Consider the following 27,153-nt stretch of genomic DNA (forward strand, 5'->3'; position numbering starts at 1 on the left):
TATAACTTGGTCCCACAATGGCTAATTACTGCACATGTACAAGTGAAGCCTGTGCAAAGGAAATGAATTATGTAGCATATTTCTCCCCACAAGCATACGTCTTACGTTCCCTTAACATAGATTTAACATAAAATGATAATAAGCATTAGTAAGTAAGGTGATAAATACTATGGATTTGGATAGCTTATGAGTGACTTGCGTGGTTAGGACATTGGCTTGACAAGCAGCAAGCTTGTGTTTGAGACCAGAATGCTGCCATGGAGCAGGGTGAGCTCCAGTCCTTTGCTCCAGCTCCTTCAGAGACATGGGGAAAAAAAAAAAACAATTGCCGTACATCAGCAATGATGATTTCGCCGGCTAACCCTTTCAACTCGGAAGTGGCTTAGTGCTTCCGATACAAGTGCAGTATGATAGCTTATTGAAATGTTTTTCAAACTTGGCAATTTAAGATGTGTGGACTGGCTGAAGGATGGAAGGTTGGCTTGGGAATTCTGGAGTAGAGGTCCATGCATCTTCAAAGTTGTCAAGATTGAAAAAATGCTGGTTTATTGGCAGAAGGTTAACAGGACGCTAGCTTACTTGCCTCCTCAACCTCTCTTCTAAGAGGGGTAGGCCTATATCACTTTACTGCACCTGGTTAACAATGTGGGATCCAGTAGTCCATCTATGAATCACTCAGGTTTTGCATTTGGGTTCACTAATATCTTATTGCCCTTGCACATTATAGCTTGTACCTTGTTTTGTTTTTTTCTTTTCACCCTTACCACAGGTAATATCCGTGTACACAAGATTTGGTCCAAACAGTCAGAAAGTATCTTCAAAAAAGCACTGTGTGACCTGGAAAATGAGACTAACTATTTTTCAATGCTGACCCTGCACCCAATCACTGCACCTGCTTTTCCTCAGCAGTCCCCCAACAAATTTAGAGATTTCATCCGGTATCTGCCTGTCCACTTATCAAAATCCATTTTGAGTAAGGATCTTTTATCTCCTCAACCTTTCTAGGGCTTCTCTTCAATAGGCAGTGGCTCTTCAATGGGATGCTTTGCTTTTAGGAGCCCATTCAATCAACTTAGCTTCCTAGCTGACTGCAACAGTGCTGAATGCTCCAGTTCTTCAGAGGTTAACAAGTATGCAAGTAGATAAACAAAGCAATCAAAGGGGGCATGGAGAGGGAAAAGCAGGGATTGAACTGTCCAGTATTTTTCCCAGATCCAGAGATCTAAAAGGGCTATATTGACAACACAGGAGAGTGGTAGGAGAGATTAACAGGCTAAAGATACGAGAGATAGGAAGAACGTTTGGCAAGATAAAAATAATCTAGGTTACATGGAGGTTTGGGAAATATTTACAGGATCTGCCCAGCTATTCAGCTGGCTTTAAAGTCACTTCTTGATGGAAGCCCTAAAATACTCTAAAATCAAGAACCGTCACTGCTGAGTCTGAGAAATTGTGAAAACTGTTCAGGCTTGTAAGAGTGATGGTTAATTTTATTGGTTGCATTTATTGTTTTAAAACCGTTGATGTCCGATGGAATCAGTCTTCAATTTAGAATCTGAAGTCTCTTGTGTTTATTTCAGTTTTGCTTTTGTTGTTATTGCTCTAAAGTCTCAGAGATCCAAAGAACTCATTTTGCTGCTTGCTTAATAAGACAATTCCTTTATTAACAACCTCTGAGAAACCTGGGAGGATTCTGCTTATACTGTAATCAAACCATTTTTAATTTATTGCAACTAGGGAACAAACTGGGCATCTCAGTTGCTACCCTGCTCTTCTGCTGACCTGATGAGACCCATAACTGATGAAAAAAAGAAAAAGAAATAATAGTTTTGGTCAAAATCAATATGCTTTTCTTTTGAATTTTCCAGGAATGTTGGACATGAAAACCTTAGCACGATGTGCCTCTGTAAATCCACATTGGAACTTTTTGGTCAAACAACTTAAGTGTGACGTAGTAGCAAATTATGCTCTCCGAAGTCAGATTTCATTTTTCCAGGTATGTGTAGTAAATTCATTTCCTCCTATCCAAGCATTGACATACATGGAGAAAATTCCTTCCTTGTGATTGCTTCATTAAAGAGCAGGGCTTTTTAGCTTTCAGGGTCCAGAAAGCTTCCTTTCCACTTAGCATTATTGTCCTCTTCTTCCTCCTCCTAGCTGCATCTGAGAAGGCAAATTTTAAGATTGACAGCTGACCAGCTTAACTCTGGAAGAACATTCCCATTGAACACATCTGCCTGACTTAATATGTTTATATTTAACAAATGTTCAATGACTTGCTATTCTTGTGAACATTATACTCATTCCCAATGAAATATTTGCCTTGCATTGTAGGAACTTTATAAACACTCAGCTCAATCCAGTCGCCCCGGCTCTGCCCCGAATTAAGGGATTACAGGGTCATAAAAAGGGATTGATAATGATTCTATTCTCTAGTATGGGTGTTTCCTTCCTCCAATTAACAATGGAAATTGTGACTGCGGGGCTGGTTTTACCATTAGTCACAGTGAAGCAACTGGCTCAGGCAACAACCAGCTCTTCTCTAATTTTGTTTGTTTGTTTGTTTATTAAATTTATGTGCTGCCCATCTTGTCCAGAGATGACTCTGGGTGGCTTACAAACATTAAAACTACAACATTGTCATGGTTCCAATAGATGAGACCAGTAAAAGCAGAACTCCAAGGCAAGAGATTTCCTTAAAGAACATGTGTATTGGCTACAAAGTATCAGCACTGTCAAAAGTGAAACCAACTTTGGAATTCCCTCCCAAGGGTAACAATGTTACAAAGTTGAACTTCCCACCCCAGTACTACGTAATTAACTACATTCCCCAATAGAATACTTTAGCGGGCTTTCTAATGGAAGGCTCAGCCTGTCAAGTCAGGCAGTGATGACCTTGGTTCCCACGGGGCAAATTATAACATTAAAAGCACCCCTCCCAGTACTGTGGCAACCAAAAACAAAACAAAAATGTCTTCAGCCAAGATCGTTGCAGTGTTGACAAACACATTAAAATAATAAAGAAAAAATAGCAATAGCACTTAGACTTATATGCCACTTTATAGCGCTTTACAGCCCTCTCTAAGCAGTTTACAGAGTCAGCATATTGCTCCCAATTATCTGGGTCCTCATTTTTTTCCGATCTCAGAAGAATAGAAGGTTGAATCAACTTTGAGACGGTCAGAATCGAACTGCTGGCAGTTAGCAGTATTAGCCTGCAATATTCCATTCTAACCACTGCACCACCATGACTCATAAAAAAGAGTAATAAATATTGTTAAGAGATGGGGAAGAGGGAAAACACAAAATACATGCGGAGAAGTGGGGTTTTTCATAATCCAATAACCACCTCCCAATTGGAGCTCTTGGCCAGTTGGCAGAGTCAGGTCTTCAGGCCCTTATGGAAGGCCAAAAGGGAGGGTGTGGATCTTACATCAAAGGGCATGATGTTACAGAGAGCAAGAGCCAAAGAACAAAAGGCTCTCTTACTATCGGTATGCTCCCTTCAAGTGTGGCAGAGAGTTCTGTTTTAGTGCCAGTCATCTGCCATTATTCCAACTGAATCTGCCCATCTCTCTTAACAGTAAATGTGATGTGGAAAACTTAATGAGGCCACAATTATACCTTACTCATCAATTGCTTGTTTCCTTGCTCTGAATTAGATGGATTGTTTTAAAATGATGTCAGTGCCAAAATCTCCCTGCACCATTAAATACAGTAGATTGAGCAAAGCCATCTCTAAATCTGATTTTGACTTTCCACAGACAGATGTGTACTGTATTTTTGTAGTGTTTTGGATTTACTCTTTCAGGGACATCTTTATTTAAGAAACTATATCCTGTGCGGTATTATGAATTTGTAATTTTGCTATTTGTTGCAGGCTTTATGTCCTAAAGGAGCAATTTCCACCTTTGCCAGAATAGTAAAGGTTGCTATTCCTCGCATAACATCAAATGGTGATATAATCCTAACCAAAACTAAGAAGCAATTCAAGGTAGATTGTGGATGTTTTTCCTTCCTGGAATTCCATGGACTGGTTGATGGGGAATTCCAGGACTTTACATAGTTATTATGTATGGGTGGTAAAGCCTAGTTGATTGTGCCTGGGCTTGGGAGTTAAGCATAGATGAGAAACCACCAAGGAATTCTAGGGCTGCAGATTAAATCAGAAAACCAAAAGATATCCTGGAAGATTTTAGTGGCAAATTACTTCTGTGCTATTCTCCACAAATCATGAATGAGTCCAGCAATGTTACTCTCAAAGGATTTTGATGATAATTTCTCACTGCTATGTGGCAGATGGAAACTATCAACATAGAAAGGTGAAGCTTTGCTGCCTTCAACTGTACTGTTTCTAAAAGGAGAAATGTCAATGTATAATTATGGGAATATGTGTGTGTGGGGGGGGGTCTTTTCCCGTGTAAGATTGAGAGTATCTTGGCGATGTTTCGACGAGGTCCCACTTGTCATCTTCAGGCTGGGGTCTTCGGCTTTGTGCTTGTGCGAGCAAAGTGTGATTGGAGCTCCCGTCTCCATAAATATTGGTGGGAGGTGTGGAGTGCTGGCTTAGTTGCTGTAGGTGGGTTGGTTGGCTGTATTGGAGTTATAGTTTGTGGATTGTTTGGCTGTTTCATAACATCCTGAGTAGCTGAGGTGCTGGCTGTGTGCCCATTAGCCTTTTGTGTTGTAACGACCTGGGTAATGGGCTGTGTGATAACCTCCTGAGATCTAGTGTAGTGATATCCTTAATTCTGTGTTGCAACATCCTGGGTGGTTGACTGTGTTGCAACATCCTGAGCTTTAGCGTTGTAACCTCCTGAGTTCTGTAGTGTGATGTCCAGAGCAGAAGGCTGCGATGTGACATAACGGGTTTTGGTTTGGCCCCAAGTTTGTGGTCTAGCTCTGTGTTCATGGCGTGTCTCCATTTGCTTTGTGTGGGGGTCGGAGGGAGGTGCAGCAGCTGGTGATGTCATCATAGTTTGGCTTCTGGATGATGGTTGCATTTCGTCTGAGGGATGGGTTTGGGCTTGGTTTTGGGTCTGGTGAGGGTGAATGGTGGTGGCATACTGTGTTGTTTTGGGTCCGGTGTCAGTTTTCATGGCTAGGACTCGTTTGTTGATTAGGGCTAGTTTCCAGATGTCTGGTAGGCAGGAGGTATCATCACGTTTATTCATGTTGTGGGGGTGTTTTTCTATTTTGATGGCTTCCATAATTATTCTCTTGTTGTGGTGTTCAATTTTGGAGATTAGTTTGGTTCCTTCAAAATCAATTTCATGTCCTGTAGCTTTAAGGTGCTGGAAGAGGGAGGAAGTTTTTTCTTCTTTTCTGACTGTGTTCTTGTGTTCTGCGATGCGTGCATTTATTCTCCTATTAGTTTGTCCAATGTATGTGGCTGGGCAGATTTCATAGACTCCTTGGTTTTCTAGCTGGATCATGTCTTTGGGGTTTCTTAAGATGTTGGCTATTTTTTGGTCGGGGCTGAAGGCTGTCTTGATATTTTGCTGATTTTATCTGTGGTGCCTTTGATGTAGGGGAGGAGGACGATGTCGTTGTACTATTCTATGTCTCGGTTCTTGGGGGGTGTTTCCCTTTGGATTAGGTTGGAAATTGTATTTCTTTGGAATCTGTTGGAGATTAATATGTTTGTGAGAGTGTGTAATTCAGTTTTCAGGTGGTCTTTGTTGGCTAGGCGTTTGGTTCTGGAGATGAGGGTCTTGGCTACGGAGTTGATCTGTGCAGGGTGGTGATGGGATTGTGCGTTTAAGTAGCGGTTGGTGTGTGTTTTTTTTTTTTGGTAGATGATGTGTCCTAGGGAGCCATTGGGTTTTTTGTAGATTAGGACATCCAGAAAGGGGAGTTGGTTGTTAGCTTCCATTTCCATCGTGAATTGTATTTTGGGGTATAGGCTGTTGAGATGTGTGAGGAAGTTGTCCAGTTTTTCTTTCCCGTGTGGCCAAATTACAAAAGTGTCATCTACATATCTGAGCCAGAGTTTGGGTTTGTGTTCAGATTTGTTTAAGGTGTTGGTTTTGAAGTGTTCCATGTATAGGTTTGCAATGACGGGTGAGAGGGGTGATCCCATAGGTGCTCCTTCTATCTGTTTGTATCTTTATCCATTGTGGATGAAGTATGTGTTGGTTAGGCAGTGGTTGGTCAGATTAGGATGTGCTTAGGGGGATTGTATTTGTTTTGGATAGCTGTCAAGTCTCCTTTGATAGGCACTTGAGTGAAGAGGGATGTGACATCAAAGCTCATAAGTAGGTCACTGGGTTGTAGGTTTTGTTTCTTTATTGTTTCTATGAAGACTTCTCCACTTCATAGAAACAAGACCTGCATACCTATGCCCGTGAAAATCTACAAAAACACGTATATATATACATATATACGTATATATATATATATATATATATATATATATATATACACACACACACACACACACACACACATACACACACTAAATTTTTGGATTGCTAACAAAGAATTAAGGGGGACTGGGATAGCTATTTCGAGCTGGTTAGCTCTCATCAGCCAGACATACCCTTCTGAGATTCGAACCTGGGCTCTTGTACGTTAGGCAGCTAGGCCATAGGCTCTTTCTCACTTTGTCAGCTGTATCAAGGAGGGAAGACACCAGGGGAGGAGATTTACCTTGAGTGTTGTTGTTTTTTGATGCACCCGGTAGGCCCAAATATGGGAGGAAGAAATCTTTTGCCTGTATCAGCTCAATCTAGAGCCATCCACAGGTAGCAGTCGCTTACTGCGACATCATTTGTATTTCCTAAATTTTTGGATTGCTAACAAAGAATTAAGGGGGACTGGGATAGCTATTTTGAGATGTATATACATACATACATACATACATACGTAGGTCTTCGGTTATTCGGGTTTTGTCCCGCGTCAAATTGGAAGTGTCTTGGCGACGTTTCGACGAAACCCCCACTAAAATCCAAGACAAAGAACAAGAAAACGGCAAAGCCCTCCTCCCTTACATAAAAGGCACCACAGACAGAATCAGCAAGATCCTCCACAAACACAACATTAAGACAGCATTCTGCACAAACAGAAAAATTATATATGTATGTATGTATGTATGTATGTATGTATGTATATATATATATATATATATATATATATATATATATATATATCCTTAATATCATTAAAAATGCAAATCCTGGGCATATCAATAAAAATATAAGAAAAACGAACACCAGGATAAAAATAAACAGGACCATTTAATATAAACAAGCCTGTGAGTAAAAAAGTTACTTACTTTTATCAGCCAAACTACTGACATCATCAGAGTTAGAATGCTAGGTGATTAGGGAGCTTGCCTATATACAGCTGCCTGTCTCTCCGCCCGGCTCCTCGAGCACATCATTGGCCCAGGGTCCACGAACATGAACTGGCAATCAAAAGGCAGGAGCAGCACTCGCAAGTGTGGGCTCACATGGCCAATTTGAACCATACATTCGATCTGGAAAATGCACAGACCATATCTCGTGTGACCACTAAGAGTGGCCGCCTTCTCAAAGAAGCCTGGTTTTTGGATGAAAATTCCATCAACCGGCACATAGACCTCCTACCAGCATACCAGACTCTCAGAAGATGGGAGAAACAACGTGGTAATCCACGGAGTAGATGGCCATCCCATATGGTCAAAAGCAAGACCATGGCTCTACAAATGGAGAAGCTGCGATCCCTAGGGAGGACAGCAAACTGGCAAAAGAGGAGAGGGGCTGGGTGACACCACAATGAGATAGCAACTGGCAAGACTGGAGTGACAGGGCTGCAGGTGCGGCAGCAAGAGCTGCTATGGGAGGAAATGACGAACGGCTTGGAAGGAGAGACAAAAAAGGAGGGGAGAGTATGAAGCAGGAACATCTGAATAGTTGTTCTTTGCAGGATCAGGGAGAGGGAGCTACAATCATCAGATCCACCAAAAGGCTGACGGATGAGAATCAATTTAACACATTGCAGAGTAACATAGCTAATGGGCCGATGACACGCTTGAGGAGCCGGGCGCAGAGACCGGCAGCTGTATATAGGCAAGCTCCCTAATCACCTAGCATTCTAACTCTGATGACGTCAGTAGGTTTGGCTGATGAAAGCTCAGTAAGTAACTTTTTTACTCACAGGCTTGTTTATATTAAATAGTCCTGTTTATTTTTATCCTGGTGTTCCTTTTTCATATATATATATGTATGTATGTATGTATGTATGTATGAATGTGTATGTATATATATATATATACGTTTAAGAAGATTAAAAACATGAATCCTGGGAATATTCATGGCAAGAAATAAAATGATCACCAGGATAATAAAAACTATAAAATTTATTAAAAAGCGCTTAGCTTTCGCCGTCACCTGCCGGCATCCTCAGGGCTAATGCACCAGGGAGTGAGAGAATCACTTTTAAAGGCATGTCAAAGTCTGCGCACGACTCCTCAGCCTCGTCATCGGGCCCGATTGGTATGACTGCGCACAAATGGTCTGTTCTTTCCTGTTCATTTCAATTGCGTGTTCATCATCATCCATCCTTCTTTCCCTTGGTCTTAGGGTGGATGGGTAAATATCTCTCTTATTATGGTGGTCCCTATGTTTTAACCCTTCCCCCCCGGGTTCAGGTAGTAATACACATTTTATGTTTGTTTTGTAATCCTCCTTCGTCCCATTGTTCTTCCTACGGCGAGTTTTTCCTTTGATTTCAATACTTTCACTTCTTATGCAAACGTCATCTGGATGATCTTGCAAGTCCTTCCGAAGTGGATGCAAACCACCGGTGGTCTGGGGCTGGGGGATAGGTTGTTCAGTCACGGGAGGAGGGGGTGGTTCCCTAGCTACCATTACGTCCAGCTGCTTTGCGCGTACTATACTGTGCTTAGTCAGTCCGGGGGGAGTGGCGGTGGAATTGTGTTTTCGCTCCCCCCCCTGGGTTCAGATGGCAATACACATCCCGTCCCTGTCTTGCACTCCCCCTTCGTCCCATGGCTCCTCCTACGGTGGGCCCCTCCCTTGGCTTCAACACTCTTTCAGTTACCTCTTTCAGGTGTGTAAACGTAATGGGTACCCGGCTAAGTTCATTAATCGGGTCAATAAACCACCTGGACCCCGGAGTGACCCCACACCTCAAGAACTTGCACCTCAGACAACCATACGTGTTACCCTTCCCTATATTCATAACGTCTCAGAGGCTACAGCAAGAATTTTGGCACCGCATAAGATACAAGTGGCCCATAGACCGCAGCTATAATGCGCCCTAAGGACCCACTCCCCAACATTGAAAAATTGGCAGCCATCTATAAGATCAATTGTATGGACTGCCAATCTAATTACGTTGGGGAGACAGCCAAACGGGTTAAGACAAGGGTCCATGAACATAGATTAGCAGTGAAAAGGGGAGATCAACATTCCCAAATATGGGCACACATGGCGGAGCTAGATCACAAATTCAATTTCAGTGAGGTTAGCGTATTGGCTAGTGACAACACTAAGGGGGGCCGCCTACTTAGGGAGGCATGGCTCTCGGACAGTAACTCTATCAACCGGCATGTGGACCTGTGCCCGGCATATATGGCTTTAAGGTTGTGGAGTACGAACAACCAGCGACAACACCCCCGACGTCCCAGTAATAACCCCCAACGGCATCAAGGAGGAGCAACCAACCCCCCAATTGATCCGGGGCAGCCCGAATGAGGAAAGACAATCGGAGAACACCTCTACTACATCTGTAACATTACTACAGCCCCAAAGGGTTAAGGAGGTGGTGGAAACCAAAATCCAGAATTCGGACACTATGAATACCCGAGGTGGTGCGACCTGTATAAAGGAGGACATGACCAATGGAAGAGGAGAGGGAGCTCTGGATGTGACAGCTCACCCACACACGGAGAAAAATATGATGGCCGATTCGGAAAGAAAGGAAAGGCCCCCCTGTCGGACCAGGATGGCCAGATTGAGAGGGAGAGAACTACAGAGCGCGATCGGAGGTGGACCCACGAACGGCATTGGAGAGGGAGAGAAAATACAGGAGACCGGACCATCACGCCCCCCGTTTGCGCATCCCGGAGAACTCCGGAGGACCCGTATAGATAACAACGATGTAAGAGGGAGGAGGCGAATCGAAGAGAGACGCTGCGACGATCAAATAGAACATGATCCCACCGTTACCCTCCCCGGACCGATTACCCGTAGCAGGGGGCGTATAAGACAGCTGTGCGCAGTGGTGGCTAAGGAACCACCCACCCCCGCCCACGGTTGAACAATCTAGCCCCCAACTTCAGATCGTCAGCAAATTACATTCACCCCGGAGGGATTCACGAGATTGCTCAGACGGGGTTTGTAGAAGTGTTGAAGCCAAGGGAGGGGCCCACCGTAGGAGGAGCCATGGGACGAAGGGGGAGTGCAAGACAGGGACGGGATGTGTATTGCCATCTGAACCCAGGGGGGGAGCGAAAACACAATTCCACCGCCACTCCCCCCGGACTGACTAAGCACAGTATAGTACGCGCAAAGCAGCTGGACATAATGGTAGCTAGGGAACCACCCCCTCCTCCCGTGACTGAACAACCTATCCCCCAGCCCCAGACCACCGGTGGTTTGCATCCACTTCGGAAGGACTTGCAAGATCATCCAGATGACGTTTGCATAAGAAGTGAAAGTATTGAAATCAAAGGAAAAACTCGCCGTAGGAAGAACAATGGGACGAAGGAGGATTACAAAACAAACATGAAATGTGTATTACTACCCGAACCCGGGGGGGAAGGGTTAAAACATAGGGACCACCATAATAAGAGAGATATTTACCCATCCACCCTAAGACCAAGGGAAAGAAGGATGGATGATGATGAACACGCAATTGAAATGAACAGGAAAGAACAGACCATTTGTGCGCAGTCATACCAACCGGGCCCGATGACGAGGCTGAGGAGTCGTGCGCAGACTTTGACATGCCTTTAAAAGTGATTCTCTCACTCCCTGGTGCATTAGCCTTGAGGATGCCGGCAGGTGACGGCGAAAGCTAGGCGCTTTTTAATAAATTTTATAGTTTTTATTATCCTGGTGATCATTTTATTTCTTGCTATATATATATATATATATATATATATATATATATATATATATATATGTTTTCTGAGGTTTTCGCGGGTATTTGTATGTAGGTCTTTGGTTGTTCGGGTTTTCTCCCACGTAAAATTGGAAGTGTCTTGGCTACGTTTCGACGAAGTCCCATTCGTCATCTTCAGGCTGGTGTTTTCAGCTTCGTGCTTTGAGCAGCAATGTGTGGTCTTAGCTGTTTCTTCCTTTTAACTGCCAGTGGGGGTATGAACTGATTGGGTGGGAGCTTGGCTGTGTTCTGATTGGGTGGAGGTGTGTTCTGATTGGTTAGGGGCTTGGCTGTGCTCTGATTGGCTGGGGGGTTGGCTGTGCTCTGATTGGCTGGGGGGTTGGCTTGGCTGTGCTCTGATTGGCTGGGGGAGTGTTCTGTTTGGTTGTGCTCAGGTTAGTCTGAGTTGCAGAGGGGTTTAAGATTTTGGGCTGCCTTGCTATTTTTTGGCTTCGCGTTCGTGGTTGTGCCTCCTCTTCATGGAGGGTGTCAGTTTGCTTCATGTATGGATTGGAGGGGTTTAAAGTGGCTAATGATGCAGCTGTGGTCTGGCTTCTGGTTTGTGGTCGTGCCTCATCATCGGTGTGGCTTTGGGTTTGTTTTTTGCGTGGATGTGTGGTGGTGACATCCTGTGTGGTTTTTGTGAGTGTGGGTCTGGTATCATTTTTTGTGTTAGGGAGTCGTTTGTCAATAAGGGTGGGTTTCCAAATGGCTGGTAGGCGGGAGGTATCATCTCGCTTGTTCATGCTGTGTGGGCGTTTTTCTATCTCGATGGCTTCTCTGATTATTCTGTTATTAAAATGTTCACTTTTGGCAATGGTTCTGGTATTTTTAAAGTCAATTTCATGTCCTGTGGCTTTAAGGTGTTGGACCAGGGAAGATGTTGGTTCCTCTTTTTTGACTGAGTTCTTATGTTCTTCAATGCGTGCACTTATTCTTCTGTTGGTTTGTCCGATATATGTGTTGGGACAAGCAGTGCATGGAATTTCATATAATCCTTGATTTTCTAAGTCAATTTTATCTTTGGGGTTTCTAAGGATGGTGGATATTTTTCTGTTTGTGCAGAATGCTGTTTTGATGTTGTGTTTATGGAGGATCTTACTGATTCTGTCTGTGGTGCCTTTTATGTATGGGAGGAGGGCTTTGCCGTTTTCTTGTTCTTTGTCTTGGATTTTAGTGGGGGTTTCTTTTTGAATTAGGTTTGTAATCTTATTTCTTTGGAATCCATTGGATGTTAGTACATTGGTGAGAGTGTGTAGTTCGGTTTTTAGGTGTTGTTCGTCAGCTAAGCGTTTTGTTCTGGAGATGAGTGTCTTGGCTACAGAGTTGATCTGTGCTGGGTGGTGGTGTGAGAGAGCGTGCAGATAGCGGTTTGTGTGTGTTTTCTTCTGGTAGATGGTGTGTCCTAGGGAGCCATTGGATTTCTTGTAGACTAAGACATCCAGGAAGGGAAGTTGGTTGTTAGCTTCTGTTTCCATGGTGAACTGTATTTTGGGGTGTAGGCTGTTGAGGTGTGTGAGGAAGTTGTCCAGTTTTTCTTTCCCATGTGGCCAGATTATGAAGGTGTCGTCTACGTATCTGAGCCAGAGTTTGGGTTTGTGATCCAATTTTTCTAGAGCTTGGGTTTCAAAGTGTTCCATGTAGAGGTTGGCAATGACAGGTGAGAGGGGTGATCCCATGGGTGCTCCTTCTGTTTGTTTGTATTTTTGTCCATTATAGATGAAGTATGTGTTGGATAGGCAGTGGTTGGTCAGATCTAAGATGTGTTTGGGGGGGGTTATATTTGTTTTGGATAGCTGTCAAGGCTTCTTTGATAGGCACTTGGGTGAAGAGGGATATGACATCGAAGCTCACTAGTAGGTCGCTGGGCTGTAAGTTTTGTTTCTTTATGATCTCTATAAACTGGAATGAGTTTTTTACGTGTGAGGTGATGGATTCTGCATAGGGCTGTAGTTGTTTGGCGAGAAATTTGGCTAGGTTTTGTAGAGGTGAGCCTATGGAGCTGACTATAGGTCTGAGTGGGGTTCCTTCTTTGTGTATCTTGGGGAGACCATAGAGTTTAGGGCATCTGGATGATTTCTCTCTGGGAATGATTCTTTGCTGGATCTCTTCGCTAATGGGGGAGGCTTTTATTTTGGATCTGGTGGTTTTTTCCAGGTAGGTGGTGGGATCTGTATTTAGGGGTTTGTATGTGGAGTCTTGGAGTAGGTTGGTTAATTTGGTTTGGTAGTCAGATGTGTTCATAACCACCGTGGCGTTGCCCTTGTCTGCTGGTAGGATTATTATGCTGGTGTCTTCTTTCAGGTTACGTAGTGCTGTCTGTTCCTCTTTGGGTAAGTTGTTTTTGGGTGGCTTGCTGGTGCAGAGGATGTTGGTGATTTCGAGTCTGATTCTGTTAGCGTCGTCGGGGTTGATTTTGGTCAGGCTGGTTTCAACTCCCCATATAATAGTTTCAGTGGGGATGTGTTTGGGAGCGACTGCAAAGTTGAATCCTTTGGAAAGGACATTGGTTTCGGCTTTGGTGAGGATCCTATCTGAGATGTTATGCACTGTTTGTTTCATCTGACTACCAAACCAAATTAACCAACCTACTCCAAGACCCTCACTGGCAGTTAAAAGGAAGAAACAGCTAAGACCACACATTGCTCCTTGAAGCACAAACCTGAAAGCACCAGCCTGAAGATGACGAATGGGACTTCGTCGAAACGTCGCCAAGACACTTCCAATTTTACGCGGGAGAAAACCCAAACAACCAAAGACCTACATACAAACACACCCGCGAAAACCTCAGAAAACATATATATGTATGTATGTATGTATGTATGTATGTATGTATATATATTTGTTTATTGAGGTTTTCACGGGTGTTTGTATGTAGGTCTTTGGTTATTCGGGTTTTCTCCCGCGTCAAAGCCAAGACACTTCCAATTTGATGTGGGAGAAAACCCGAATAACCAAAGACCTACATATATATGTATGTATGTATGTGTGTATGTATGTATGTATGTATATTTGTTCTTGTTAGGTTGCTAAGGGGGAGAAGATTTGGGGTTAGGGTACTTCTGCTAGCTTAAGTAGAAAGTCACATACTTCCATGTATGCTATTTGCTTTCCCTTTCTCATTATCATTATCACTGTCACTGTTTGCTTTGCTTGAAGGATTATGACCAGCAACAAACTACAAGTCAAAGTGAAGACACTGAATACATGCAGAAAGCATACCACGGCCAGGAGACAGACACTGTCAAATTAGAGGAAAGGAATGTCTTCTGTAGTGCCTACAATGTTCGTGTTCTAATAAACAGGTATGTGTCTATGACAGAATATATTTATCCTCATTCAATTCCCATTCATCTTGTCACAGCACAGGTTCTGGTCAAGTAGATGGGAGAACAGAACAGAGGAACTCTTTCAGGTGACTGGCCAAGAGAGTAAACATTCTAATTATTGATATCTGCCTGCTGCCTATATAAGAGACTTGCTTTGCCTCTGTTCTCCTTGCTGGAAACAACATATTCTCCTGTATAACTCCCATGTAGGAATTCTACTCTTGGACTTTAAATTCTTGGACTAGCTGCCAACCTTGGCCTGGCTCTTGAAAAGGTGAGGGTAAAAAGAAGGGTTGCTTATCTCTGTTTCTTAGTCAAGAGAGCCAGCGTTGTCTGAAGGTATTTCTCTGGTCATGTGGCCAACATGACTGTACACCAAGCAGCACAGAACACTGTTACCTTCCCACTGAAGTGGTACCTATTTACCTACTCACATTTGCACTTTTAAACTGCTAGGTTTGCAGTTGTTGGGGCAAGTAATGGGAGCTCGCCCTGTTGCCTGGTGCTCGAGTCTTGAACCCGGCCTGTCAGCTTTCTAGCTGACAAACTCAGCATCGAACCATTGAGCCATCATGCTCATTGAAACCTGAACTAACTTGCACATTCCTCTTTGCAAACAAAATTGGTTTGCTTGATATTGCTTGCTACATTGTAAACTCTGCTGCCTGAAAGTAAAACTGATAAATGCCCAAGAAACCAGGTGTGCATATGTGGCTGAAACCTGAAGTAGGATACATCTCACCAACTCACCCATAAGAATTGTTTAAAAATATAACTCCACAGCACATGAAACCTTTTGCACTTGAACTATCCTTCCAAGCTCTTGGAAGCATCTTTGTCTGGGAACAGTACGTTTTGGTTATTTTGGAATCCACTGGTGGAAACAAGAAAAGGGGAATGTAGAGATTATGTCTGTTAAAGTAAATCAGGTTCCTAATTTAATTTTTCTACTTCAGTCTGGATTCCAACAGAGTGATTCACAGCACTTCTGGAAGGCTATTGGCCTTTGGTTCTTTAGATCGAAAAATCCGCTTTCTAGATATAGAGAAGATTAAAATTATCCCTCCTGTCTTCTCTGGGCATGCTGGTAGCATCAGAACCTTATATCTCAATGAAGAAAGAGGATTCCTCCTGAGTGGCAGCTATGATCTCAGTATCAGGTGAGTGCTTTGGTTTTAATGCCCTTTCTTTACCCAAGACAGTTTAATCTGCCTTTTTCAGGAGTTAGTTTCCATTTTGGGGGGTTGAATGGTGATGCAGCAACAATGAGGACCAGCTTGTTTTATTCTAGCTTTATTCTAGCTTTTTTCTGTTCCTGCATGTATGGTGTTTGTTTATCATTCTCTTGAACTCTTTTTTAGACTGTGGAACATCAGAAAAGGGACCTGTGTGAAGATTTTTCTGGGCCACAAAGGGAATCTCACTTGCTTGGATGTGTGCAAGACCAGATTTGTGTCTGGATCCAAAGACTGCACAGCAAAATGTGAACATCAGTTTTAATTCCTCTTAGATAAGTAGGGGGAAAAAAATCAATGACTTCAGCTAAAATGTTAAAGTTGGTAAAGTAAGAAAATTAGTAAGTTGTATGATAAAATAAGACTCACCTGATAATGGGCAATCATGATTTTTCCCAACATAAAACAGAAGCATGTTCTCAATCCAAGGGCTACATTAAGCTTGACATACCATGCTGAGAACCCATGTAGATTCTCAGTCATCCAGGTCATAGTTATCCCAAAGATGCTTTTTCACAAGGCGACTGGACTATGTCAAAAGCGAAATGTCTTCAAAGAAAAACAAGAAAGTCCAGTTGCCTCATGAAAAAACATCTTTGGGCATGCTGAGAACCACACTCCAAAAGTCAGTGGAGTCATATTTCCCTTGCTTAAAAAAATCTTACTTTGTTCATTTTTATTTTAAAATACTATTTTTTGTCTGGAGCTTTAGGAAGCAACTCCTTCTACCCTCACTAGAAACTACAGTGTTTTCTCTCATCAGCAGAGGGTGAAATTACATTCTTGTTTTTCTAATGTTATAGAAAAATATGTCTTACCAACATTTAAGAAGAAAACTCTACAGCTCCTCTTCTCCTCTCTTCTCTTTTTGTATCCTGCCTTTATTATTTTTACAAATAACTTAAGGCGGGAAAGGTATCTAGCTACCTTCCTCTGTTTTCTATCTTTTTTTCTTTACTTAAAAAAAAGCTGAACAAAGTGGAAGAGAAATAAGACATGAGAATAGGTGGGACCACAGGCTTGCTTTCCTTTCTGTCTTTGAGGAGTGGGTGGGCAGTTAAGGAGTACTTATACCTCAAGCTGTAGAAATATAAACTACCTGGAAGGGGGCTGGGTGGAGAATGTTTTATGGGTGCCTTGTGCTGAAAGACATGATTTCACCCCCTAGCACTTCTCCAAGTATCAAAGTGTTTGAAAGGCCTATCCTTTTAAAATGATTGCAAACAGTTTGCTGGCCAGAAGAGGTGTTGGAAATCAAGATTATACTTGAAACCAACATTTGGTTTTGCAGATATTTCAGTTTCTCAGCTACTTTTTTTTTTTAATTAACAGTTGGGTTGGGGGAGGAAGCCTTGTTGTTCCCCAGGAAAAGATCCAGAATCACAAGGGTACCACTTTGGGATAAGGTACCACAGGTAAGCCATAAGCCAGAATTTGCAAACTATAATGGCTTAACACAATGGTTCTCAACCTTTTCTTCATCATGGACCTCTTTTAAATATCTTTTGTGGCCATGGACCACCAAGATTTAACACAAGCTTTTAAATCATAACATTCCTTCAAGCATTCATGGACCCCCTGTGATGACATCATGGCCCACCCAGAGGTCTGCAGACCATAGGATGAGAATCACTGACTTAGCACAAAGGGTGAATCAGTCTCAGTCTATGACTTTCCATGCTTAATTCTTATGTTAAGAATTAGGGAAGTGCTACAATGGTTTGTATAAGATCTTGCTATTTCCCTGCTCCTCTCCACACCCAGCCCTTCATACAGTTGCAACTTGGAATGGCTATTTTCGGCCATATCATCCATTCTACTTCCTATGGCAAAGTATTTGTTATTTTCTCTTGTGTAAACAAATTTCTCTTGCCTCCAGGTAGGTTCCAATCTTGTTGGGATTCAACTCTTTGAGCTTGTTGCTGAAAATAATGGAGTCATTCTGGATTGAAAAATGTGGCCTATATTGATTTATATATTTGGACATCATATTCTGAACCACTCACAAAGTATAAGGAATGTAGCAGTGCATTTTTCAAAAAGACAAAATAAAATTTAACTGACTATAGATAAATCACACCACTCTGCTAAATGTGTTGTTCAGCCTTTTCTGATGTATACCTCCCAGATAAGTCTCACTGATGTTTTTCTATCTTGGACTGAGCTGCATTAAATGCATTGAAACTGACTTCTGAGTAATGAGCAACATGCTAAGAAATTACTACATCTTCTTGTGTTTCTTACAGTGTGGGACATGAAAACCGGGCGATGTATTAAAACTTTTACACACAAAGGTTATATTTGGGCTGCTAAAATGAATGACATCCATATTGTGAGTTCCTGTGAAAAGGGCCTCGTGAAAATTTGGCATGCTGAGTCATATGTACTAATCAAGGTATGAATCTTCCAAAAGAGTCTGGCCCAATTTCTTTCACATTTAAACTCAGGTAAGCAACCAGCAGTGCAATTGTACCCACAAGCTGACAGGAGTACCAGAAGAAACAGAAAGATCTTAAAATATATTTCAATGCAAACTCCCTTTAGGCATCATGCCATAAATTAGAAATGCCAAGGAGATATTGGTCTCAGCCCTGAGTCAATTCTCCACTAGTAATTTAAATCATGCTCAGTCCCCTTTAAAGTGGTATAAAGTCTGTCTTCATTACTGTTATTTATCACAAAGCTGGCTGATAGTTCTATAACATCCTATAAATCAGTAATTTGGAAATAATGTTGGGATCCTATTTGTAGAGTTTTTGATAATCTAGGATTTCTTATGCAAAAAAGTTCTCAAGCAAGCAAACAAACAAAATCCCCCCCCCAAATAAATAAAAACTTGGTGAGCTGATTATCAAAAACAAGTTAAAAGTTTTTTAAGTTTCATCTTGGAAGCTTAACATATTATAGGACCAAAATGTTAGCTCCTGAATTTACAAAATAGACAAACAAAAAGATATTTAAGGAGAAAAAAAAGCAGAATTTCATTCTTGTATCAAAGCAACTGGAAGGCCAGCTCAAAGAGAAATCAAAAGTATTAATTTACCTTCTCTATTTTTTTCTTTAGCAAAGTCAGTAGTTAATATGCCTACCCATAGGGCTCATTGTTCTTTAGCAATACTTGTTCTTCTCTAATACATTTTAGGTGGAACATCCATTCCTGTGGAAAACAAGCATGCGTAATTCACTTCGTGAGACACCTGCTGGGGATATTTTTTATTAACTCTCATGATGGGGAAGAGATGCCTATGGCCATTGTTATACAGCATTAGTATTTATACCAGTCTACACTGGTATTTATACCAGTTATACACTGACTGATACTCTCTTATTCCAGTTTAAGGGTTTGTTACTGGACCTTACATCTAACATTTTTTTTTATTTTATACAAGGAATACCTGATAAACATTTTACACACAATAAATAGTAATCATTCAAAGCCTTAGAAATGCTTCTTATACAGTATACTTCTGAGCAGGAAAAAAACTCAATACTACATTGGTTATTTTATAATCCAATAATGAGGCTAGCCTTAGTGATATTTGGGAGGGGGGAGGTTAGCAAAAGAAATCTATGGAAAGCCTTTCATACTTTTAGCTTTACAGTATTATTTATTGGCAAAGTTAACAGCCACAATCAAAGAATGCCTGAAAGTATATTAAAAGAGCACAAAGAGAAGCCTCCTCCCCCCCCCATTCCTCCTCCTCCTTTTACAGGTTTTAGAAGGTCACCGAGGTCCTGTAAAATGTTTGTCATTTGATGAGTGGCATCTTGTAACAGGAAGCAGTGATAGATATATTTTGGCCTGGAGCATGTTGGGAAAACACAAGCGATGTCTAATGGCTTTCAGACACCCCCAGTAAGTATTTTTAATATAAAATACATTTTGCATTTTAAGCCTTACCAATCACTCGATTAAAGAACCATTTTGTTCTTTGAAACCACTGGGAGAAATATTTTGAAACCATGAAAGAGGCAGATAAATCTTGAAACCACTGAGCAAGATAGTCTGACAAGAAGGAAATTATCTTTATTCTGGCTGAATGAGAGATGCAGTCAGATGAGAAAAACAGGAACAGGCTCAGATGTTAATTCAGAAGCCATGTGATTCAAGGATTAGGCCAATCCTGACTGAATATGGTTCTGATGGAAGAAGAGGCCTGCAATATAGGAGTATTAAATGGAGGCCATCGCCAGTAAATCTGTATTACAATATAAATATGTTGTAGCTGAGAGACCATTGACTAAAATCTCCCTGACTTTCACTTTTACACTTGAACAGCTCATATAATATTGATAACTAATTGGTCTCTAAACAGGAAGGAGATAATTCTTTTATCATCACTTTGTTTCAGCAAAATGATATAATAATCTCTTCTCTGCATCCCACTTCCTTGCTACTCTGATTTATTGCTCCTTTTGTTGTTAGCATTTAAATTCTTAATTCAGGCATCCCCCCAGTTAACCCACATAATATACATTGAATGCTTTCATTTAAGAGATTCAGTTTGTTTTGGTATTTATTTTTTCACTTTATACATTCCAAATTTTTCTCTAGCAATTGCTTTCTTAGTACAGTAGTCCAATCATTTTTCTTAGAATGATTTGTGAGGACAAGTGACTTTGAATATTTTTTTAATTTCAAAATACTGAGTTTGGACAGCTACTGGAGGATTATTCATAAAAGAAGCAAGGATGAACCTGAAAAATCAGAATTGGACTCCAGACAGACTCTGGGCAGGCCAGAATTATAGATAGCATCTAAGGGGATATGTATGTTAGCTGTTCACATGTGTACAGAGTAAGGTAGATGATGCTAACAGATATGCAGGTGGTGTTGTCTAGGCAAACGATACTAAAGCATTTTTTGTTAAATCCAGAACATCCAATAACATTTGGAAGTGGTTCACATAGACCCTTATCTCAGTGAATTAGGGAATTAGCACAATCAGACTTGGAAGATTCTGTTATTGTGGCCAATCTCAAAGTAACTTTAGCCATTCTGTGGAATTAATTTTATGATTTATTCTATCTAGTGAGGCTGACATCAGTCTTGCAAGTCTGATTGCGCTATATATCTCTTTTTCCTCCAGTAAATTAGGAAGCCATTTCAGAATATAATCTGAAATTTTGCGTCCATTTTATCATCGAGTTTCTTCTGTCTCTGTTGCACATTTAAGTAAAAAAAAAATTGTACTCAACTTTGGATGAAAAGTTAATTCTATCCTTATACTGATGTTCTAGATGGCAATTAATACTGAAGAAATTTTACCTTTTTTTCTTTCAATACTTTAGGCTTTTTAAATAATTGTTGATAATTTTAAATATATTAAATAAACATTACTGCATTGAAATTTACTTTAAAATAATACAATGTATCAACTTTACTAAAAAGATAAGCATTTGTTTTTAATTGCTGATCTTGTTTATAGGGAGGTTCTATCTCTGGCCTTTGTTTATCTCAGAGTCATCAGTGGCTGTGCTGATGGGAAGATACGTATTTTTAACTTCTTTTCTGGAATCTGTCTGAGGGTTATGAGAGCAAACAGCAGAGGTGACCCAGTGGTGTCCTTCTGTATTTTAGAAAACAGGTATGTTAAAAGTTCTTATTTCCTAATCCAGTAATAATGTAGTGAAAGACGAGATATATGGAAATTGTATGAATCCAACCTGCCCTGAACAACATAGTCTTGAATTATATAGATTCTTAAAGGTAAGTTTAATTAAACTTGGTGGGTGTTACTTCTGAAGCACATATTTTTCAACTCTGACTATTAATGATGCATTGACCCTCCGTGTACACTTTCAAAGAAAATAACTACGGTAAAGAAAACAAATCAATGTAACTTAAACTGGAACCTTTGAGGAATCTTTCATTTATTGCTTCCTTCTATAAAAAGTTCCAGAGTTCAATCTTATCATGTAAAATTGAAGGACAATTTGGGTTTTTCTGCTTCCACAATACTTTTTACAGAATTTCAAAAGTAGCTAAACATTGTTCCCGTTCAATAGCTGTTATTTCCGAAGAAAACAATTGTAGATTTCTGAATTCTTGAATTCTGTGTTCATTGTATTGTTTTTCTCTATTGTTTTCTCTTCACTGTTTTTTCTTTGAGGGAAACGGGGAAAAATCATAATGTATTCCAAACTAAATTAAAAATACAACTCTTCCTTTAACAGAATTGACAAGGCGCATACCTTAGATAGCCACCATGATAGTGCAGCAATATTACACTATTAATATGAATAGGCCATCCAATTTCATTTGAAGTTTCTCTCTTACCTTTACAGATCACAAATACATATTTACATCTCATGTGCACATTATGGAAAACGTAGCTATGGGGAAAGATATTTAGGACCAATTTAACCAGTCTTCAAATTTTCCTGGTTTCAGATCTTTGGGAAGGGACTTTCCATCCCACAACAAGCTGAAGTACTGTATATTTGGTGGGGAGAAGGTTATAGGTTCTTTCAGGCTTTGGAATTCCCTGGTTAGAACAAGACAAGGATATTCTTTGTCACCATTGTTCTTTGTTTTAACTCTTGGAGTATTGATTAGAGACATAAGACAGGATGAGATAGTTGCTGGAGAGAAGATTGAGCATATAAATTATAGCATTTGGTGATAATTTTGGAAGACCCTTTGGAAAGAATAGCAATATTAATGAAAAAATTAAACAATTTTATTGTGATAGCAGGATTTTAAAGTTAATAATGAGAAAATGATGATGCTAACTAAAAGAAGGATGGAAGAGCAAAAACTGGTAAAAAATGAGATAGAGATTTTCAGATTGAGAAAAAAATAAAATGAATTATATGTTATTTCAAACTAATTATACTAAGGTTTCAAGAACGAATTCAAGAAGGATATGTTAAGATGGGGAAAATTACTAAATTGTCATTGTGATAAAATGAATGTATTGCCTAGAACACGGGAAGGCAACCTTGGCTCTTTTATGACTCGTAGACTTCAGCTCCCAGAATTGGAGGTTGCCTACCATGATGTTTTTGTATCAAACAATACCATTTTTGTCAACTGATGTTCCATTTAAGCAATGGCAAAAAAATATAGCTAGATTCATATGGGAAGAAATAAAAGAAGACTTATTCAGGATGCAAAGGAGTGAGGAGAATTGGGATTGCCTAATCTAAAATTGCACTCTGCACCCTACTGTTTGGTTTGAATAAAATAATGGATGTTATTGAGAAATAAGAGAATTTTAAAACTAAAAGAACACAACCTGAGATATGGATAGCATGGTTTTTGATAATATGATAAAGGTAAGGTTAATGTATATTTTAAAAATCATTACACTTATTGAGGATATAGAATAGATACAAACAGTGGTGGGATTCAAATATGTAAACAATTGGTTCTCTGTGTGGATGCTGCTTCCGGAAGTCCATTCTGGACCTGGGCAACAAAAAATTAGCTACTGGTTCTGCTGAATGGTGCGAACTGGCTGAATCCCACCACTGGATACAAACCCAGGCTGTGCCTGAAAATGCCTTTTGTGAAATAACAAAAAGAAATGGTTAACATATTGAGAGTTATTAAAACAAGAACACGGAGAATATAACATGTAGTCAAAAGAGCAATTGACCTCAGAGGGATTTAGTTTCCAATAGTTTTCATCTGTAGAGTTAAGAGAAAGATTTAAAGTAGACAAAAGGACATTAGGAACTGAACAATTTAAGACAGAATTTGAAACTGAATTATGTGAAAATGATGAACATTATACATTTAATTGTTAAAATATATATGTTTACTGAAATTTGAAACAGGGGAAGAACAAATTAAAGAGTGTATGATAAAATGGGCTAAGTACTTCAATTATACAGATGGATCAATGGGAAACAATATGGTTGAAAGGACTAAAATTCACTTTTCGTTACAATTTAAAAGAGAATGTAAAATGCTATATTGGTACATGACATCAGAAAAACTTTTTAGAACGTATAAAGGTGCTTCAAACTTATATTAGAAATATGGTAAACATGAATAGACATTTTATAATGCTCGAAGGATTTGTAAAAAAAGAAAAAATGGATTAAAATATACACAATGATACAAGGAATTTAAATATGAAGTGAAAAATCAATATCAATACATTTACAATCGCTATAAAGAAAATTAACTGTTTCTTTATATACCCTTTTTCTTTTGTTCTTTTCTCTTTTATTTCTTACTCTTTTTTAAAAAAATTGTATTGTTTTTAATCTGTAAAAATGTCTTCAGTAAAAATTAATTAAAAAAAAGATTTCCCTGATTAGAGTATTAACTGATTACTTGATAGCCTTTGATATGAAAATCTTTTTTTTTTGGAGACAAGCTTGAAATCTACCAAGGTGACATGTTTTATTTGTTACTGCTATTGTATTAAAGTGACTCACATAGCAATCTGGTTTTATATACTCATTTTTTTAGTTGCCTTATACAACAATTTATGAAAAAGTGAGCTATAAATGAATCCCTATTTAATTCTATAAAAAATGCAGCAGATGGAAAGTTTAGCCCTTTCTTCCAACTGCTTTCTTTGTAAAATCATCCAAAGCTATTAGTACTTCAAGAAAAGTATTGTAAATGTCCTTGACAAAACAGCTTTTGAGGAATATTTTTCATTTAGATTATGACAAAGAAGAAAAAGGAAAAAAAAGATCTTCCCTTCATTTTGCAGTGACCAACCTCCCATTCCAATGATTGTTATTATTGTTGATCTTCTAATTTTAAATAATAGATTTTGGGGGCTCTAATTGCAAGGACGAGTAGTTGTGTTAGCAATCTGAAGACACTTCATTACAAATCATTTTCTTGAATCGGTGGACAGATTTCATCATGTTTTCCCACTGATCCAATTTCTTCCCTAGATTATTGATCAATGCAGAAGGAAGTGTAGTCTTGTTCCAGTTTGAAGAAGTAGAATGGGATCATAATCAGCCTTCTGATAGAATACCTAACCAAACACTCACGAGCAAATTTCATGACATACCAACCCAAATAAAGCCTTCTCCATTTTCAAAATCTATGCGGGAGAAACGCGCCAGAAAGAAAAATTGGAAGCTATACAGAGAAGATGATGACACAGTGCTTTCCTATTACATTTCCCAGCATGCCACAAGATTATCCAAAGGTGTTCCAGGTATGTACGTGTTTGCATGCATATGTATGTATCTACTGTATATCACATTGGCAAGAAGAATCCTTTCTGCCAACAATTTTGTCAGGATGAGCAGAGGGTGATGTAGGATTGGTCAACAGGTAGTCTTTTCTTCAGATCAATAAGATAAATACCATCTACAAGTATGTAGTGTATGTTTTGCACATTGCACTTAGAAGGAAATGAAAGGGTGATATGATTACGTTAAAGTGAAAAATACACTCAGTTCATTACATATACACTGAACTATAGAGTCCAAAAAAATCACATGATAACTAGGACAAGTATAAAGTATAAAGATAAAAAGGACAAGTATAGAAAGTGAAAAGAGGGGAACATAACAAAGTCAGAATATCAGCAAATAGCCTGAGCCTGCAAAGATGAAGTGAAGAAAGCCAAGGCTCAAAATGAACTAAGGCTTGCGACCAAAGTCAAAAATAACAAAAAACGCTTCTTTCAACATGTAAAAAACAAGAAAAAAGTGAAGGAAATGATTGGTCCAGTAGTGGGTGGAAGTGGCAAGAAGGTGACAAGCAACAGGGAGAAAGCAGAACTATTTAACTCATTTTTTGCATCTGTCTTTACACAAAGGGAAAAAACAGACCAACCTATCAAAAATAGTGCCATAAAAAACAAAATAGAAACACAAGTTAAGATAGGCAAGAAAATGGTAAGTGAGCACCTGTCCAGCCTAGATGAGTTCAAATCGTCAGGACCAGATGGATTACACCCCAGAGTTCTCAAGGAACTGGCAGATGTGATATCGGAACCACTGAACTATATTTTTCAAAGATCCTGGAACATAGGGGAACTACCAGAGGACTGGAAAAGAGCTGATGTAGTTCCCATCCTCAAAAAAGGAAAAAAAATGGATCCAGGAAATTACAGATCTATCAGCCTGACCTCAATACCTGGGAAGATCCTGGAAAAGATAATCAAACAACAAATAAATGAACACCTAGAGGCAAACAAAGTCATTACTAAAAGCCAACATGGGTTTGTCAAAAATAGATCATGCCAGACAAATCTTGTTGCATTCTTTGACCAAGTGACAAAATTAGTGGATCAGAGGAATGCTGTGGACATAATTTACTTGGACTTCAGTAAGGCATTTGATAAAGTAGATCACAACCTACTACTTGATAAGATAGAAAAATGTGGGTAGACAGAATCACCACCAGATGGATCCGTAGCTGGCTGACCGGCCGTACTCAGCGAGTGGTCCTCAATGGAACTGCATCTATATGGAGGGAAGTGTGTAGTGGGGTGCCCCAGGGCTCTGTTCTGGGCCCAGTACTCTTCAACATCTTCATCAACGATTTGGATGCAGGGATAGATGGGGAACTCATCAAATTTGCAGACGACACCAAGCTGGCAGGAATAGCCAACACTCCAGAAGACAGGCTTCAGATACAGAAGGATCTGGACAGACTTGAACACTGGGCACTAACTAACAAAATGAAATTCAATGGTGAAAAAAGCAAGGTTCTAAATTTAGGCAAGAAAAACCAAATGCACAAGTACAGCATAGGTGGCACCATGCTCAATAGTAGTAACTGCGAGAGGGACCTCGGAGTCCTAGTAGACAATCACCTAAATATGAGCCAGCAGTGTGCTGCAGCTGCCAAAAAGGCCAACACAGTGCTAGGCTGCATTAACAGGGATAGAATCAAGATCACATGAAGTATTAATACCACTCTTCAATGCCTTGGTAAGGCCACACTTGGAATACTGCATCCAGTTTTGGTCACCACGATGTAAAAAAGATGTTGAGACTCTAGAAAGAGTACAGAGAAGAGCAACAAAGATGATTAGGGGACTGGAGGCTAAAACATATAAGGAACGGTTGCGAGAATTGGGTATGTCTAGTTTAACGAAGAGAAGGACAAGGGGGGACATGATAGCAGTATTCCAATATCTCAGGGGCTGCCATAAAGAAGAGGGAATTAAGCTATTTTCCAAAGCACCTGAAGGCAGGACAAGAAGCAACGGGTGGAAACTAATCAAGGAGAGAAGCAACCTAGAACTAAGGAGAAACTTCCTGACAGTGAGAACAATTAATCAGTGGAACAGCCTGCCTCCAGAAGCAGTAAATGCTCCAACACTGGAAGTTTTTAAGAAGAGACCGGACAGCCATTTGTCCGAAATGGTGTAAGGTTTCCTGCCTGAGCAGGGGGTTGGACTAGATGACCTCCAAGCTCCCTTCCAACTTTACTACTATTACTATTACTATTGTGCTGTTTTTGCCAGCCAGAGGCAATACAAATTCTATCTACCTGTGAATCAGTTCTGAAGGTGATGCAGTTGCACATGTTTTGG

General features: G+C 40.1%; 1 protein-coding gene across 8 annotated transcripts in view; it reads left to right on the forward strand.

Moving 5' to 3' along the window:
* LOC120306612 (F-box/WD repeat-containing protein 10-like) overlaps positions 1-27,153 on the forward strand; it is a 53,951-nt gene that overhangs the window by 19,971 nt on the left and 6,827 nt on the right. For all 8 annotated transcript variants that reach the window (XM_039340185.1, XM_039340187.1, XM_039340186.1 and 5 more), the window contains 10 exons: positions 770-973; positions 1,869-1,996; positions 3,881-3,994; positions 14,272-14,417; positions 15,398-15,601; positions 15,803-15,924; positions 17,923-18,071; positions 19,390-19,532; positions 21,106-21,264; positions 24,545-24,816. In XM_039340185.1, the coding sequence (XP_039196119.1) occupies positions 770-973; positions 1,869-1,996; positions 3,881-3,994; positions 14,272-14,417; positions 15,398-15,601; positions 15,803-15,924; positions 17,923-18,071; positions 19,390-19,532; positions 21,106-21,264; positions 24,545-24,816 (1,641 nt within the window). The remainder of the gene's footprint in view (positions 1-769; positions 974-1,868; positions 1,997-3,880; positions 3,995-14,271; positions 14,418-15,397; positions 15,602-15,802; positions 15,925-17,922; positions 18,072-19,389; positions 19,533-21,105; positions 21,265-24,544; positions 24,817-27,153) is intronic.

This window comes from Crotalus tigris, unplaced genomic scaffold, assembly GCF_016545835.1.
Source record: "Crotalus tigris isolate CLP2741 ecotype Arizona unplaced genomic scaffold, ASM1654583v1 scf7180000017742.2353718, whole genome shotgun sequence".
In the NCBI taxonomy this organism is placed as follows: Eukaryota; Metazoa; Chordata; class Lepidosauria; order Squamata; family Viperidae; genus Crotalus; species Crotalus tigris.